At 37.8% G+C, this 18,943-nt stretch overlaps 2 protein-coding genes across 2 annotated transcripts; both read left to right on the forward strand.

Moving 5' to 3' along the window:
• The first annotated feature begins 627 nt into the window (after nucleotides 1-627).
• Nucleotides 628-12,599, forward strand: atxn7l2a (ataxin 7-like 2a). The gene is made up of 10 exons (XM_065240948.2): nucleotides 628-757; nucleotides 1,988-2,056; nucleotides 2,422-2,746; nucleotides 2,854-3,104; nucleotides 3,193-3,272; nucleotides 5,965-6,176; nucleotides 8,186-8,360; nucleotides 8,740-8,861; nucleotides 9,566-10,397; nucleotides 12,308-12,599. The coding sequence occupies exons 1-10, from the start codon at nucleotides 628-630 to the stop codon at nucleotides 12,323-12,325; spliced, it is 2,214 nt and encodes a 737-aa protein (XP_065097020.1). The 3' UTR covers nucleotides 12,326-12,599.
• A 1,441-nt stretch (nucleotides 12,600-14,040) lies between these two features.
• On the forward strand, nucleotides 14,041-18,888 carry cyb561d1 (cytochrome b561 family, member D1). Its single transcript, XM_065240947.2, has 3 exons — nucleotides 14,041-14,547; nucleotides 15,306-15,343; nucleotides 16,251-18,888. The coding sequence occupies exons 1-3, from the start codon at nucleotides 14,373-14,375 to the stop codon at nucleotides 16,752-16,754; spliced, it is 717 nt and encodes a 238-aa protein (XP_065097019.1). The 5' UTR covers nucleotides 14,041-14,372; the 3' UTR covers nucleotides 16,755-18,888.
• Nucleotides 18,889-18,943: the final 55 nt, after the last annotated feature.

The following is an 18,943-nucleotide window of genomic DNA, read 5'->3' on the forward strand; positions in this document are numbered from 1 at the left end:
AATAAAACGTTTCATGCCTATATAAAAGATAAGTTAACTTTACTAGGCACGATGATTTTTTAAAAATATGTTCAATAAGACCTATATCATCATGCCAATCAAATGTGACTCCACCCACTGCACTTGTTTGCTGCGTAATTTTATGTTTTTTTTTTGTTTTTTTGTTTTTTTTAGTTTACTTCAAATAAAGTTAAATTAACTTTAGTATCTTAAATTAATGATAAATTAACTTAAATAACTTAAAGTGCTTTATTTGCATTAGAATTATTTTCACAAAATGGCGGCATAATCTCTACATTAAACACTGATTAGTACAATAAATACATACAATAAATGTGCTAGAGAGTGACTACAATGAAGCTAAAATAGTTTAGTCCGTTTTGATAACGTCACTATTATTCTAAAATGTGGAATAAAATGAACGGTAGTGTAAATAAAACTGATAGTATAACTTTAATACAAAATAATAATCGTGTAAATAATATAAATTACTAACATTAATAATTAAACGTATTATTATTATATTTTTACACAGTGAGATATTTCACGTAAAAGTGCGCGCGCACGCAGGTCCCCCCTCTGCTCACGTGCACGCGTAATTTGACGTCAACGCCTTGCCGCGCAGTGATGATGGCGGTGCGTGAACGCGCAGTTAAAGTAATGGCTGCTCTGGAACGGCGGGTGCCTTGTCTCGATGATTTCGTTGGCCAAAGCTGGAGCGTCTGGACGGAAAGAGCCAACCCGACAGCATCGGAGGGTGAGTGAGCACTTCGTCCGCCGTATTTCTTCATTCACCACCAAAAAGTCCCACGGATGTGCTTTATTTTCCGTGGAAAAGGCACGGCATCCCGAACCATGTTACCCAAACAAAGAACCTGCCGGGTCCTAGTGCCGGCCGGGTTCATCTCCTGCGCTCCCTCACTCGTAGCTACTGGAGTCTATTCTTCATCTTCTTCACAAGCAGGTTTATAAAAAACCTTGTGGTTTATCGCAGTGCGATTAAGACACTTTCCTTACACTGCATTTAACTCACCCACGTAAATATGAATGGCCACAAATCATATTTATGCAAGAAAGTATGGATGCATGTAGTATGAACAACTTTCTCTTATAGACGCCGGTGCTAGTAGAAATGGAGGAGGAGTTTGACGCTGTTGCTACCATGTTAGATGGGGAAAAGGCTCGTTTTTGCGTCTATAAAACATTTGTATCGCAATGTATGCTCGATCGTTTGGTCACAGATGCCCTTGGTGCCCTTTACGAGGAGGATCTTGGTCCCTCTTCCCCTAAAGATCTAACAGCAGATCATGTCGTCAGAAGGACCGTGTTCCGTATTCGTATTGTCTGCAACTTCAAATGTACCAAACGCACCCAGTTTGAAACAATGTATCACCCTAATGGCGGGTGCCACTTTTTGAATAATCGCTTAACAGTTTAGGGATTATTGCAGGTACAGTTTTATTTTGGCCCCACCCACACGAAGTGCTTGTGGTTTCACAGATGACCGGAAAATTTGCATTTACATTGAAAATCCTAGCGAGTTAAACCTACACATTTACTTGGATCACAAATGAAGTGGATTTGTTTAACCAAAGTGTCTAACTTAAGATGAATGTAAGTTAAGAACCCATAGCATTAGTTTATTCTATTCATTTGTTCAGAAGAATAAACTAATGGTCAACCCATTTGGCAGACGGATGGTGCATTCGAGGCATACATTTTCCTTCTGATCTAACCCACAACCTTTGTCTTAACAACTGAGTTAAAAGGAAACCACTGACTGATATTAGTCAACCACTGAGTGATATTGAAGGAGACATATCCCTCTTGATTCCTTTGGTGGTTATTGCGCTGGTTGAAATGACCAAGATGAAAATGATTTATGCATAGAAATTTAAATTTATCCTGTTAGGTTGACTGCAAATGATAAAGAAGACGGTGATCATGTTTTGTTATAATAACATGCACTTTCAACTATATATTGTAGGGTCTGATGGCGATGAATACAGCAAGAATGGCAAAAAAACGATGGAAACCATGACATTGAGGAAGGAGGGTAAGTATTATCCTCTTAAAAAAAAAAAACATTTCAGTAGAGACCGAAAGTACAGCATTAACCTTACAGTCTTGTAACATTGACCAGGTTGATCAGATTAAACGTATACCATTAGATAATTATGAGATAATCTGCTATTATCTGAGATAAAGTGCCAGTAACACTTTTAAAAATAAAGGTGCAATAGAAGAACCATTTTGGTTCCTCTAAGAACCGAGAGATGCTTCCCTTTCAGAAGTGTTAATGAAAGGCCAGTTTTCAGTTCTGTTTAGCAAAAATTACATTAGCATATTATCATGCTATGTTATGGCACAAGATGGGTACTTTGTCTCTTTTTAAAGATCCATCTGTTGTTAAATATGCAGATATGTCCATCTTTGGGCACTATCCCGGACACGATGACTTCTACCTGGTGGTGTGTGACCACTGCAGTCAGGTGGTGAAGCCTCAGGCCTTCGAGAAGCATTGTGAGAGGAGACACGGCCCTCTGGGTAAGCTCTATGCACACCTCCGCTCCACACCACCTCCGTCTCAGCAGCAGAGACCCCGTCATGGGCACACCCCACCGTCACATGGAACCTGTTCTTGGAGTGGGAGAAACCAGAATGTCGGACCCCCGCGGGCTTCACCACAGTCTCCCTCCACACCGCCGCAGTTCAGACACTCAAAGCCACCAAAAGATGGAGTTTGGTAAGGTTCACATGTGCTTAATATATATATTAAAGACCCTAAAGTGATTTGTTGTGGTATGTATTTTCCCTCAAAATGGTTTAACTCAAAAAAACGTATTTTTTCAGGCATTCTTCTTCGGAAAAGACCTCCAACTCGGGACATTCAGAATCGTCTGTTTTTAAGCAGCCTCCACCCATTGAACCCACGCGCAGCTCCCCTCCCCCTACCCACAGAGACCCTCCATGGCCCCATGGAGGCCCTTCGCCCAGTCGGCCCTCCTCTTCCGAAAGACCCCAGTCCCAGAAAGGGGAGTCGCCCTCGGCTCCCAACACCTCTGGACATCTTCGTGGACAACGAACTTATAAGATGGTCTCCAGTAAGTCAATAAATGTTTCGCAATACACCATCCGATCTGTACGTACATCATGCCAAAATAAAATTAACAAAAACGTCCCTTTCCACAGAAAAATGTGACCTTGACAGGCACTGTGGCGTCATGGATGCCGAGAGAAAGAAAGTTTGTACACGACTTCTGACCTGCAATGTGAGTTGAGCATCGTGCCCACGTAATCTGCCCTCAATCTGTTATCTGTGTGAATCTTTTTTTCTGCGTATGCAACGTACAATAGCTGTGTTATATGAACAAGATTTCAGTGCTGTAGCCTTTGGATGGACACAGGTTTCTATAGAGAGACAGGAAGTTAAACGGACATGACTGACAGGAAATGGGGAAGGGATTACAGGAAGCCTCTGAGTAGTGTTGCTTTTCTTCAGGTTTTTTGTTCAGTCAGTGACAGAAAGGAGACGTCATTTCAACTAAGCAGCCATTAGTACACAAGTGGATACAAAATGGTTAAAGCCAAAAGTAAAATAAAGTAGAACTTTGGTATCAAAACAGTTTTACACACTTTTTACTTTAAAACAGAAAAACATACTACTTAACTCTTTCCCCACCAGCGTTTTTTAAAACCGTTGCCACCCAGCGCCAGCATTTTTCATGATTTTCACAAAAGTTTAATGCCTTTCCGAAAATGTTCTTCTTAAAATATCTGAACATACAATATATCAAATGGAAAAAAAAGACACTCTGCTTTCAAACAAAAAATAACTTTATTAGTTCTCTTTACCACCTCTCAAATATGTGTAGGTTTCTTCAAAAACACAAAATTTTGAGGAAAAAACTGAGATAATTCCATTTTTGTGAAGGACTTTTGATAGAGATCAGATTCAGAGCGATCTTCAAAACTGAGACGGACATACAGCTGTTTGCCCTAGGGCAGTGGTTCCCAAACTTTTTTAGCGTGCGGCCCCCCTTGTGTACGGTGCATTCCTTCCCGGCCCCCGAAAGAAAATTTGTGACAAAAAACTGTTCTAAAAAACATTAAATTATACAAAAAAGTAGTGCTTTTGGTTAGTAGCCTTATTTTTTAGGTTTAATTACACAGAATTCATGATAAATTAATGTATTTCATAAAATGTCATAAAACAGGGGGCCCCCTGGCACCATCTCGCGGTCCCCACTGCCCTAGGGCAATATTTCTGGTTTTTATAAGTTGTGCCACCTTGTGGATAATAGCGGTATTGCGAATTAATTTAAAGCCCATAATTTTATTAACATGCGATTAACGCAACACACAATTTCTGTTTGACCCTTGGTCTAGCCCACAGCTGGATGAATTGAGACGCAGCAAGTGAACCGAGCTATCTAGATGAGTCGGAGGTTTTCATAAAAAATAAAAACATTAAGTTCTCGTTTAGCGAATCCAATGCTCTAAATTGTCATTAAACATCTAAAATGGTCTTTATCTGTACGTTTCCTGAGAGGTGTACCGTCTCAAATCCATAATCTAAAGCAAACATGTGTCCTCATTCACTTGCTCGTATTTTGGTTTCGTTTATAGAAATTATAGAAAATAGACTGCAGGAATTGGTTGATGTTAAAATAATTATTAAGAGAGATAAAGTTCGGGACCTGATTGATGTTAAAAGTAGTGATAGACCAATATATCGGCTGACCGATATATCGGGCTGATATTTGCGAGTTTAATGAGTATCGTCATCGGCCGATACGTGGCTGCCGTGTTTGCCGATTTTTTTTCCCCCGCATTATTTACAGACAGAGTGCTGAAAGCCGCAAGCGATTGCAGGTCATGTGACTAAAAACAACCAACCTTTCCATGACAACATCGAAAGCTCGGCCTAACAGCTGATCATAGCTGTGGGTTTTTATTTCTTATCTCTATGGGGCGGTTTCCCAGACAGGGATTAGACTAGTCCTAGACTAAAATAAATGTAAGAACTGTCCAAACTAATAACATCTCTTTTTAAAGTCGCAATGAAATTGAAATCAAAAACTATATATATATTTTTAATATTTTTGTATTATTAACAAATGACTTATCTGTGAGCTTCATTATTTTTTTTAAATTCGTGTGTGCTCATAATTTTTTATCAAAAATGCAAATCTCCTCCCCCCCTAAAAACGATCTCTCTTCACTTCCGGTCAAAACTATGGCAGGTGGGCGGGGTCCGGGAGAAGATCGCAGCAATTAGCAACACGACCCAACTTCAAACGATCCAATCAGATCTCGATGGACAAATTCAAATCCAGCCCTGCCTTTCTCAAAAGCCGTTTCATTCGGATATACATCACCACGGGGAAAATAAGGCAATCGCTACTTCCGTTTCATGGCGACTTTAACAACATGGCTTTTTACATAATTTTTATGATGTAAATTGAGCGAGCAAAAGCAGTATCTGCCACAAATATCGGCTTAAGAAAATCGGCAGCCTGTATCGGTTATCGGCTAAGGCGGATGAAACAAAAATAGGTATCGGCATCGGCACTGAAAAATCCGTATCGGTCGACCCCTAGTTAAAAGAGTTATTAAGAGTGACAAGACTCGGAAACGATCTTCATGACGTTGATGTCTGAAGCGTATGCACACAAACGTGCGATACAAAGCTAGAACTTTTCCTACTTTAAAGTACGTGGACTTAGTTGTTAGGTCATAGAGTGCGAATAACACATTTTTATGTTGTGGTTTCATCAGTACATTTTTATCCCTGAATTATTCATTTAAACCGCACAGATTATTAATGCTTGATTTTCTAGAAAAGCCACAATGAAAGCATGAAAGTTTTATGAATCTCATTCATCATTTGAAAGAGCTACAGAAAGTCTCCTGCTTGTTTAAATCTTGTGAATTAACTCTCCCACAACTCTTCCTTATCAGATTCATTCCATCCATCAGAGGAGGAAGGTCCAGGGCCGGAGTAAAAACTTTGACCAGCTGGTGGCAGAGCTGAAGATGAGTTCGAAGGCTCGTGAATGGGTTTCTCAGGCCCCAGAAGGTTCTGCAGCTCAGTCCGTGAGCCCAGAACCTCAGAGAGATTCACCTGCAACGCCCCTCTGCCGGCGACCTCTTACAAATAGCCCTGCATTCAGGTTAGTTTCAGACTCATGTTTGGGTTTGGCCAAGAAACAACATAACCGTCGACACAAACGTTTGATCAATGTTGATGGTCTATGACCAGTAGCTCAGTTGGTAAATAATTGCATTAGTAGTGCAAAGGTCATGGGTTCGAATCTCAGGGAACACACAGGAACCCCATTCACACAGACCTCTGGTCCCAGAAAATACCCGTAAAATTGCCAGACAAGCGTCTGTGTGAACAAAAACTCGTTCAGTTAATCTTCTGGGATCGTTGCCGGAAAGAGGACCTAGTAAGATACGCGGGTAACCCTCTGTGTGAACAAGAAGCCGTAAAGGGCGTGTCGAAGTGAGGACGCGCGCTTCATCATCACAACACAAGTTATGGTTCAGCTCCTTACAACGAGAGATAACATGCATATACACAATCACCACGAGAAATGTTGCAAACGTGATTGAAGCAGTTATCAGGAAATGATATATGAGACGCATAAACAATGACGCACGTGCCGTAGTGAGGACGCGCGTGTCATGGCAACATGAAGTTGGTTCAACTCTTTAAAATGAGGGATTTACAACATTCACTACGAGAAATGTCAGCATACTAGACTGAAGCAGATATCACGTAAGTTAGCTCGTTACTTACTGCGTTGAAACGGAGATCATTCAGCAGCATAAAAGAATATCGCGTCACGTGCTCATTTGAGCTATAATAAGCGAAAATATTCGCGCATCATCCCAACAAGATATATCGTCCAGCTCCTCAAAATGCGGGTTTTAAATGCATTTATTACACGGCTCTCTGGAATGCTTGATTCTGATTGGTCAGTTGAGACATTTGCAGGTTCGTTCTTTTCGAATAATAACCGCTCCAAAATAATAACGCATAGCCGGTACTACTTTTACGAGTAAGATCGCTCCGCGCCAATAAAGATTACTGTCTGTTTGGCGCCATCTTGTGACAAACACTGGACAACCACGACAAGACACAGAGAGCTTAATGAGACTGAACTTGACAAAATAGAGCATGACAGCTACGAAGCCAACACACAAAAAAATACAGAATGGGCATTAAAACTTCTCAAAGACTGGCTAAAAGAGAAAAAAATGGAGACAGACAAGTATGAAGCAGAGGATCTTAATAAGGTATTACGATCATTTTATGCATCTGTGCAAAGTTTCGCGGAAGGATAAAAATGTTAATTTAAAACAAATATGCCAATAAAATGTTTCAAATTCATATTCATGTCCAGTTTTTTTTCTTATGTGACAAGTAGCCGTGTAATAAGCGGGATAATGTAGAGTCAGCCGGTAGTTATCGGGAAATAAGCCCCTTCAGTGTGATACAAGACCCTCCGCTTCGCGTCGGGTCCTGATCACACTGTCGGGGCTTATTTCCCAATAACTACCGGCTGCCTCTACATTATCCCTTACATAAACAATCACGATGAGAAATGTCTGAAAACTGTATCAAAGCAGAAATCAGGGAGCTTGTCAAATATCCACTCTGAAGCTGAGATCATTCACCAGCATAGAACTGTGCATTCACGCGCTCCTTTGTAGTCTTATCATAAACAAAAATGCACGCGAGTTGTTTCTGGAGAGAGAAATAATATATAATATGCAAACTTCAGACACTGCGTAGAAGAGAGGGCGGGACTTTCAACATGTCACGTGTCTTTCCGGGACCATCAGATGCCGTCTAATCTTGGCAGTGTGAACGAACAAAAACTCTAACTATTCCGGAAAAATCCAGGATGCATTTTACGTGTATTTTATGGAATTTCTGTGTGAAAAGGGCTTTACTGACAAATATATGCATAACTAACTGAGCCTACTGTTTTTCCTTAAGCTACTTGTAAACATGTCCAACAATTTAATTGAACTCACTTGCTAAACCCAAAGTAATGTTTGTGCTTTTGACTGGTAATTTAATTTAGTTTGTTTGATGTTACAACTAAGGCACAAAATTAAGACCCCAAGTCTCTAACTGTTTCCATTTGCATCTGTTTTTGTGTGTCAGAACGCAACCTGCATCTGAAAGTGTAGAGGACGAGAAGCCTCATCTGGATGATGGGAGCACACGGCCACACTCTCCTCTCACCCAGGGCCACATCTCAGGTGATGAGAGTGAAGCAGAGGGCAATGATGACACGACAGACTGGCATTCAACTCCATGGCATCCAAAACCAGCCGCGGTACGACCAAACGTCATACATGGTGTCATAAGATGTTACATACTTTTAAACTTCATGCAAATGTACACGCACGACTGAACGCAGTGCATTGCAAAGGATCGTTTATTTGACCCATGCACATTGCCTTTAGGGAGGGGTTCTACCAGACTAATCACAGCGCTTGTGGTCTGCATAAAATTTATGCATTGTTAAATTTTTGGGGTGGTGTGCGTTAGCCTACGGCAAAGGGTACGCGCCGTACACTCGATGCAGAAGTATAAATTGGGCTTAAATTTCTAAGCTGTACTACAGTAAGCATTACTTGTACAGTTGCATTGGTGCTATAGACATGAATAGGCCATCTTATACTAAATTTTAACCATTGACTGTTCTTCTGCAGATTTGTTCATTTGGGAGTCATTCTATGGGCCATGGCATCTTCACTTTTGATCGACGGTTGCACCATCTACGATCTGCCATGAGTGTCATGGTGGAGAACCACCTCAGTGCCCATTTGTGGAGGTAAGAACTACTTGATTTATTGAGACTAGGCATGGGCCGATTACCGGTTTCAAGGTATACCGAGGTTTAAAACAGTCAAGGTTTCAAAACCACTAAAATGTTATGTGATACCGTCTCCAAGGTATGAGCTGTGTTTATACAAAATTCATTAAATCATGAAGTCATGTGATTGATTTGATGTTTACATTTAATATATATTACGAAAATATTATATATGTTTTGAAAGCATATTATAATTTAAAGGCTTTATTGTACCTGGCATTTGAAAATAACACATTTTAGTGTTGCAATGGCAATACCGCAACACCGTGAAACCGTGGTATTTTTGCTAAAGGTTATCATACCGCCAGAATCTTATACCGGCCCATGCCTAATTGAGACTTTCAAGTTTACTTTATTAGTGGTACTAAAAACGTATCGGGTACTACTTACTGTACCCAGTGGAAAAGCCTCAAAGTAAACTCAAAGACCCAACCCGTGGGGTACTATGCAATGGAAAAGCGCCATTTGCGATCCCCAAAGCTTATGCTGTTGTGTGCCAAGAGACATGGGATGTATGCAAACATGGGATTTATCTCCAGGGAACACACATACTGATAAAATGTGTACCTTGTAATGCTGCAAGTTGCTTTAGATAAAATCATCTTTAAAAAGCATAATTGTATGTGACATTTCATAATCCTTGCTTCCTCTCATATCTGCAGAAAAATACCTCAAGCATCCCAGAGTCCCCCAGCCAAGCCTGTCGCTGTTCCTGCCTCTCCTTCCTCCATTTCCCAGCATTCCAAACTAAAAACAGGAAGTCACAACCCCACCTCTCTCAAGACTTCCTTTTACTCTTCTCACGGACCAGGCAAGGAGCCAAACCCGCAGAGTTCCTCCACCAGCAAATCTTACAGTCAATCAGAAAACTCTGGGGTCAGCCAGTCCACCGCCTCCCCTTCTAGTAAACTCAGCCGGGCTCCGACTCAGTCAGGCCCCGGGCGGCCCAAAAACCCGGTCGGTCGCCCCAGCAAGCAGCAACTGCGCCTCAGGGAAGCAGAGCGGACGTCCTCCGTGGACGCCGGTGCACTGCGAAAGCGCAAAGCCTCTTTCGACGAGTCGGACGCTGTCAGCCCGGACAAGAATTGCGTGACGCATAGCAAAGGGCGGCCTCTCATTAGCAAAACCCCACCGTCAGCCTCTCACGGACAAACCAATGGCACGCTTTCACCGGCGAGCAAGCCACGCCCCCACATGACCCCCTCGGAAACCCACGGACCGTCCTCGTGGGCCTTTAAAAAGACTCACCCGTCGGCCCACCACTCGCCTCCAGATGCTGTCCCGCACAGCCGAGGAGTGGACTCAGGACTGCACAGCAGGATGGCCAGTTATGATCACAAGGGTTTGGGGAAAAAACGCAAGAACAGTGGCTCGTCGCCTCCTTCCAAACCCCACCGGCTGCCCACCTCCCCTCATTCTGGTTTCTATCCATGGAAAGAAAGCAAAGGATCGGGACTCTCTGTCGGGGGGGAGAAGAAACTCAGCACACAAAAGGTGAGGACACATGGTGACTTGTGATTTATATATATATATCTATTGTGGGACGTATTGGGTATGTATAGTAAGTATGTGTAAGGACGTATTTCAGTTTAACTCTTTATAGTAAAATTATAGCAGGGATTTCTTCATAATAATAACTGCTATGACCCCTTCAGCAAGCATGTATTTGTATAATATTTGTGTTTTTATATAGTGACTGATGGATATATTCAAAGCTGTATAGTACATTACATGTATTACATGATTACATGTAATCTGGATTAAGTTATCGGATTCCAAAAAATCAAGTAGCCTACTTGTAGTTAAATTACATGACATTTTCAAATACTCGTAATCAGAGTACAGTTACTATTTTATTGTTACAGATTCCTTTACATGACATATTACTTGCATATTACATAATCTTATTTTTCCTACTTTTTAAAAATTTTCAATTTTTATAATCTTACAAAAGATTTCATAAGCCAACTGATCCACAAGGGTGGGCCTGATGTGTTTTATATGTGTTTTCTAATAAACTTTACATACTGTATATACAGAACAATGAAAAAGTCAAAGGATTTAAAGTAATAATATACAAAGTTTTGATATTCTTCAGTGTTTACATCAGATTTTATATAGGAGAGTCATTGAGTCATTCCCATTATTGATGCTTCTAACAAAATATGGTGTTACTGGTAAAATCTGATCTGAATCTAATAATTTTTTTATACTTTATTTATGTTTTACGAACAATGTAATGTCATATGCACTTACAAACATGTCTTGTTTAAATTGGCATATATTTTCTTCCTCTTTTTACTGTGTCAAAATAGTACATTCTATTCTACTTAAATATGTGACTTAAAAGAAACATAGGTCAAATGTGATCTAAATGTAATCAAAAAGTACTCCGATTACATTACACAAAATGTGTGATCTAAGAGATTGGGTTACTGACTACAAATTTTGACATTTAAAACTACAAGTAATCTACCCAGCTCTGGCTATATTGCAATGGCCAATATTTCAGCCAGTATTTATTTTTTTAAATTATAGGCATCGATTGATAAATCTTTTTATGATTTTTCTAATAAAAAGAAACAAAGTCTGTCAGACAATAAAATGGCCAATGAATCATCATTCACTTTTATCTCATGTTGTGGTACACAAACAGTATCGTGAAGTGTCAGATCCGCAATTACATCTTGTAAATATCAAGACCTTAAAGAAAAAGGGAATTTTTTATAAATAAATATGCATAACAAATGTTTACTCTTCATGCTTATATTGACCTCCAATCAGCCATTCACAAAGCTGTCTTAATATTGGCATTATCATAAAAAAATTGGTTGACCGTTGTGTTAGCAACGTGAAGGGCATTTGTTTAAAAAAAAAAAAAACACACGTATTGTGATAAGATAAAAGCTTGTAATGCAAGTTATGGGTGTCTGCCAAATGCATAAATATAATTATTCAGTTATTAAAGTATAATTGCAGACCTGTAGCTGATGATTTTTGTAGCAAGTAGGCATTTTGTCATTTTGCGTATGCATTTTAATGTAATAAACGTATCATGTCTGTGCATTTGTAATATTGGTATCGTTTTATGAATCTGTGAAATCTTGGCTAAAGTCTCATAATCTAATGATGAGATGAGGAGCATCAAAGTTTGTTAACAATCACTGATTTCACATTGACTTCAATCTTTGAAATAAACTTACTGTGTCAATAAAAAGATATCAAGGTTATATTTTTTAATATTAAAGGTTATATGAAAAATTACACTTGGTTTGTTTAACCTTGCCATCAGACAAGATTTTAAATGTAATCTAACTTGCATTTCTGATGCTTTTGATATTTTAAAACACTGCTAATATTGTGTTTATTATCATATTAATGATTTTCTGTTGTCTTTTTTACAGCCAAAATTGCACCACTGAGAGTGCCAGCCTTACAAGCCACTAAGAGAGCGAGAAAGAGCCCTATGAACTCAAATAGGACTGAACACAGGACTCCTGATGTCTGACTGTATGAATTGTGTATTTGTGTGAGCGCATGTTTAGCTACTATGAATGTCTGTGTGCGTGGATGTGTATGAAATAAGATGAGGGAGTGAATTTCTCTGTGAATTCAGAAAATACCTCAGAATCTACTGAATAATGCTGCTACGTAAATGTTGTTTATAAAATGGATTAAAATATTCTTTATACTCAGTATTATGGGGTCTTCCTTAAGTAAATCTCACAAGAACATATCAAGATCATATTTTATAACTATTTTAAGTATGTTTAGCTGTTTAACTAATTGAAGTCTAGTAGCCTTAACACTTAAAGCAGTGTTTCTCAAACTTTTTCAGCCCAAGGACCACTTTATCTACCAATTTTTTTCTGAGGACCACCTCAAAATCTCACTCTAACACGCTCCCAAAAAAACAACATAATATGAAGGATAAGCTAAATTTAAGTTTAATATGCAACTGTTTTAAGTCAAAAACAATTTTTTTAAACACAAATGCAATGCCATGTTCAGAAATTATTATATGAATTTTATTTCATTTGAAAAAGTAAATGTGAAATGAGTTGCAGCTTAATATGAACAACAAACTGCACATTTGAAAAAAAACTGCAATTAAACATACTATAACAGCCTATGTCCCACTTAATGTCTTTCCAAAGAGCCATTCGTTTAAAACTGAGGTGGTGGGTATATGGTTGTAACCATGGTAACAATAAAATGCTGAAAAAAAATTCCCCTTAATGTCCAATATCACTGAAATTACAGGAATTTTACCCATGAAGCAAAAACTAGTACATTACAAAACTAATAGATCTGTGGATTTTAGCTGCTTTCAGTTGACGCTTGATCTTTTATTTTGACTCCTCTTTGGTTTAGCCACCGATCCATTTTTACGTTATTAAAACAGAATGGCAAGAACTGATATCACAGTTTCACAAGTGCATTAAAAATCTACTTAAATAAGTGACGATTGTATAAACACTTGCCTAGTTCAGGTCATCTTTTGGCGGACCACTGGGGGGGTTTGGCGGACCACTAGTGGTCCGCGGACCACACTTTGAGAATTACTGACTTAAAGGTACATTTACATTTAATTTATTGAATATTGCCAGAACACCTGGGCACATTAAAAAGTCGTGATAGTAAATGCCAATGGTAAAAAACAGGTCAAGTGATTAAACATGTTTTTTTTTTTTATTTAAGTCAGAACTATCAGCGTTTTCATGTCTTAAATGGTTTTGTGTGGTCTCGAGTTCGCCATTAGATGTCTCCCTGAACTTTTTCCTCTCACTTAAAATGTCTTGTGCATCCTGATTACGTTCAAAGAAATTTACGAATCCTACGGTGGCAATGGTTTAGCTCATTAATGTTAAATAGGGTTTAGGGTTTGTTCGACTTCATTCGGTGACACAAGAACCAATAGGAACGTGACATCACAATACCGCGAGAGCGGTTCGAATGCAAGCTCATCCCTATCACTCTCGCGGTACTTTGATGTCACCTTCCTGTCGGTTCACCTTCGCGGATTTCCTATTCGCAAGTCCTCATGAATATTAATTAAGTGGTGGTCACGTTGCTTTCTATCATCCAATGAAACGTCTCGAATCATGTATGTTAAAGACGCCTATCCAGGAAATGCGTTTCCAAGTGCCTCTGTCACAACAATGAAAATGGCACCCATCAGGAATAACCGCGCTCTCGCCGCAAGTTTTCTCTTAAAACCGAAACGTTTTTAAAGTTTACTCATGTTGTTTCAAATCTAAAAACTGAAACTATAAATCTGGTTTTGAAAAGGACAGTCTTGGGAATGACTCTTGGGCTGAACTGCATATTATAAATGCCATTTTTATGACTATATTTAATTATGATGTGAAGATCTGGGCTCGGAACTTAAGGGTTTGTAGGTTGTCCTAGTCTTGTTTGGTCCATGAAGACACTTAACCTCAGGTAAACCGGATTAAGAGACTGGGAATGCCGAGAGGGATGCGCTCGTCTGTGGATATTGAGTACAGCTCTGTGGGCGAAGGGCTCGTGATGCGCGAGTATTGGCTGTACGTGTGGCTGCGAAGAGTTTCTGTCATCACTGCACACTTCATCTCAGTCGGACTGGTTATTCTCATATCCATACTGTCCAGACCCGGAACAAGTGAGTTATTACAATTTTAAACCTACACTTCTATTTATTTTGATTTTAGGGTAAGTGTGTTGTACTATATGTATTTGCTGACTTACAAGTTGTAGTCTTTGTACAAGAATCAACGTTTCAAGTCAGTTTTATACATAAGTATCACGTTAACCATATTTTTAGGCTTTTTATATTTAAAGTCATATTTTTCTTTTCATATATGAGTATAAAAATCATATTTTTATTTTATTTTTAGGGCCGAATAACGATTAATCGCAACTAATCGTTTGCAGAATAAAAGTTTTTGTTTACATTATATATATATGTGTGTGTGTGTGTGTGTGTGTGTGTGTGTGTGTGTGTGTGTGCTATGTATAATAATGATGTGTATGCACATACATGTATAATTTTAAGAAAAAATATATTTATATATCAAGTATTTATATATAATATCAATTATATATAAATATAAAAATGTATATACACCTATACATGCATGTGTTTGTATTTATATATACATAATTATTATACACAGTACACACACATATATGATGTAAACAAAAACTTTTATTCTGCAAACGATTAGTTGCGATTAATCGTTATGCAGACCTATTTTTTCCATTTTAATGTATCTTTGAGTACCATATCAATATAGTGGTTTATGAATGAGTTAATATGTAAATGTACTATAGTATTTACATTGTTTTTAACATTTATCATTGCATTATGGATATTGTACTTGCACTTTATTTATGTACTCACGCAGTGTTTGATTTTAGGTCTTTTCTCTTGGCATCCTGTCTGCATGTCACTTGCGGTAAGTTGTCACTCTACCTAATTTTATTTGTACATAATGCAACAGATTTCTTTAGCCATAGGCTTACGAAAGAGGTTAACTGGAAAGAGGTGGCTTTGTTTTTACTATAATCACTTCTGTATATATTTTCTGTGAAAAACAATGTGTGTCTCAGCCTGTTGGGTAATGCATAAAATATGCATGTCTTTAAATAATGAATTGACTGTGGAGACGCACAAAAGCAATGGAGTCAGATTAACTCATTCCCTGCCAGTCATTTTTTGAAAAGTTGCCCGCAAGCATTTTTTGTGACTTTTCACAAAAGTTTCACAAAATACATTACAGGAAAATTTTCTAAAAATATATAAACATACAAATATATCAAATGAAAGAACAGACCCTCTGCTTTCAAACAAACAATAAACAAACAAATGGAAAAAAAAACATGTCATGCTATCTATATTTTTTTCTCTGCTTTTAAACTCTTAAATATGGATTATTTTTCTTTTAATTAAATTTTTGTGAAGGAATTTTGTTAGAGATCAGATTCTCAATGATTATCAAAATGTACACAGAGTTTAAAATTAGTAAATAACATTTTGGCCTCATTTTTTTATAAATTGGGTTAGTGCACCATCTACTGGATAATCGTGTTATTGCAGATTAACATAAAAATTTATCAGGAACACTTTTTTTATGCAAATGTTTTATCTTAATTGACGAGATAACTCGTCAATGACGGGAAAGAGTTAACCTGTGTGTTTGTATTAGGAATATGCATATTTGTCAAGTCAATTTTTAGTGATTTACTGTATTCTACCTACGTAATGTAAAGAACATCTGTGAAAATGTGACCTTTCTCAATATTAAAGGTTATTATGTTAAAGATTGAAATCAAAATCTCACTATTTGATCTCCCCTCTCTTAGTTTTGCCTGTGCATGACAGAAGGGATCCTGCTTTTCTCCGCTGAGGGAAGTCCGTTCTGCTTTAAATCCCGTAAATGGAAAGTCCGTCTGCATTGGGTTATCCAGGCTCTGCTGCTTGTGTTCGGAGCTACAGGCTTTTGTTTCATGGTGGCCAGTAAGAACGTTTCGGAGCATTCTCATTTCACTTCATGGCACAGTCTGTTGGGCGTCAGCACGATGGCCGCTACCGTCTTGCAAGCGATCTGTGGCATCTTTCTTCTGTTTCCCAAGCTCATCAGCACTCAGTCGTTTCCTCGATTAAGACTGTATCATGCCACCTGTGGACTGGTGGCCTACCTGTTGTCCACCGTCACAGTCATGACAGCCATGTTTACAGACTGGTTTCAGGCTACGGTTAAAGGCATGACTTGGTACGTCTTCGTGTTCTTACCGCTTTTTCCCGCCTTGGTGGTGATGAACCAAATCACCAGTGCCTTTCTGCCCAAAAAGAAGATTACTAACTGAACACTACTAAAGTCTCACAATTAGGCGTACATAGGGCTATGGACTTTAGTAGATGTTGGACCATCCTAATTTGTTCCCTAGTTTGGTAGTAAGCACAACTCAAACACCAGCTTTCTAAATTCCCATAATGCATTGTAAACCCAGCAAGCATCACTTTATTTTCTAAAAAGGGCAAGTGCACCACTTTAATCGCTTTTACAATGAAGATGCACAATAAACAAACAATGCATCCTCATTAACAGGCCTGAATATAGTCTGCACTTAATGCATCATCATTAGGGAACCTGACTGCTGCAGTTTATTCTTTAGTGCATACTTGTACACAAAAAAACATTTATACATTTGTGTCCACTTAAAGAGCTAAATTTGATACAAGCAACTAGTTGTGTTTTGTGCACAACCTTTTTATGTAATTGATAAAGATGGTGTTATTGTACTATGCACTGGTTAGTATGGATTCCTCTGGGAAAACAATGTTTCAAATGCAAAACATAACAAAAGCACTACTGGGGTTTTAGTGCAACCTTACTAATCTTGTGTAAGTCAGCGAGTGTTATTAATTCTTGGTTATAAATTGGTTTTGCTCTAATCCTTATCACATTCATGTGAACATTTTTTGCAGTGTATTTTACTATGTTTTAATTTTGGAGTTTAGTAAGATACATCATAGTTGTAGGGCTGGGTACTGAGAACAATGACGATTCAATTTGATTCTGGTTTTTATGGTTATGATTTGATTTTGAATTAGTTTGATTATTATCAATTGGTTGGCAAACTTTAATTTCACAAACTTAGAATTAACGTTTAAATCAGGGCTCCAGACTGCCCCCAAATGGTGGCATTTTGCCCCTAAAATTTGAGAGTGTGCCACTGAATTTTACATCCAGTCGCACATATGCAACCAGTAAATTTTACCTTTTTTTAGAGTATTTATTAATAATACAGTGGAAATTAGTAGAAATGTGAATATTTGGTTAGCATGTTGATTTACAGTGTGTTCCCCTAAATTTTCTGGTTGCGCCCCTAAAATTTTCAGTTGGGGGCCACTGTGCTCCTAGTGAAAAAAGTTAGTCTGGAGCCCTGTAAATATAATTTTTTACATATAAATGCTGGTAAGCACCTACTTATCTAGAAGATTAATGAAAGACCTTTTTATTAACAAGTTACGTGCATTGACATTACAATAGTGCACACACAATTACTGTAGGCTATGTTTAATTGATTTTTAATTTAACAAAAGAAGTCCATAAATTATATTTACATAAAATGCACACAAGGTTGACACAAACTAAATAATAAAAACATTAAACACTTGAATTCATTAACATAATGCAAATTTAAATATTACTTTACCAAACTGTACCACAAAGTATGTTTGAGATTACGTTTTTAAAAATTACGTTTAAAATTGGTGAATTAATTTTTTAACCCAGCCCTTCATGGTAGGATATATTAGTTTTTTTCTGTTTGTATACCTTCCTGAATAACACGACACAACTGAAACTTGTTTGAAATTGTTTTATGGACGTAAATTGTTTTGGACTGGAGTGCACTATTAAAATATATTTTTAACCAATACAAAAATTATTTTCATCATGGTTTATAACTGCAATTGTTATAATGTTTGTTTGTTTCTTGTGTTGTGTTGTATTTTATTCAAGTGAATAACACAAGATTGCTCTGATTTATTTATTCATCCGATATCTTTTATATGCATTGCTTACTAACACACACCAGAGTATTTTTTGCAGTTTTACTGTCCCAGATTGAACTGTAAATACGGTTTAACCCTTAATGTGTACTGCTTATGAATAAACCGGGAAACATTTTATGTCATAACACAATTATGTAAGTTTTATTGAATTGTATGAAAAGATGTGTTTTCAGTATGATATATTGGTTATATTGATTTGATGCAATACATATACTGTTAAAATGTTTTCTCTTTATGTATAGTAATTGCACATCTTGGACAAGTTATCATTCATGAATGTAAAAAAAAACAATGTCTCAGGGTTGTGGGCTGTGAATTATGAATGTGTAAAGATATGTTAATGTTTATTTTACTCTGTATGAAAGTATTTGATGATTTGTGTGAGCTTCCCTTTGAATAATAAACTTGATTGATTGTATGCTTTATATACTTGTTTGATGTTATTTTTGTAAAATGACTTAAAAGATATGTCATG

This window comes from Paramisgurnus dabryanus, chromosome 14 (assembly GCF_030506205.2).
Source record: "Paramisgurnus dabryanus chromosome 14, PD_genome_1.1, whole genome shotgun sequence".
Taxonomy (NCBI): domain Eukaryota; kingdom Metazoa; phylum Chordata; class Actinopteri; order Cypriniformes; family Cobitidae; genus Paramisgurnus; species Paramisgurnus dabryanus.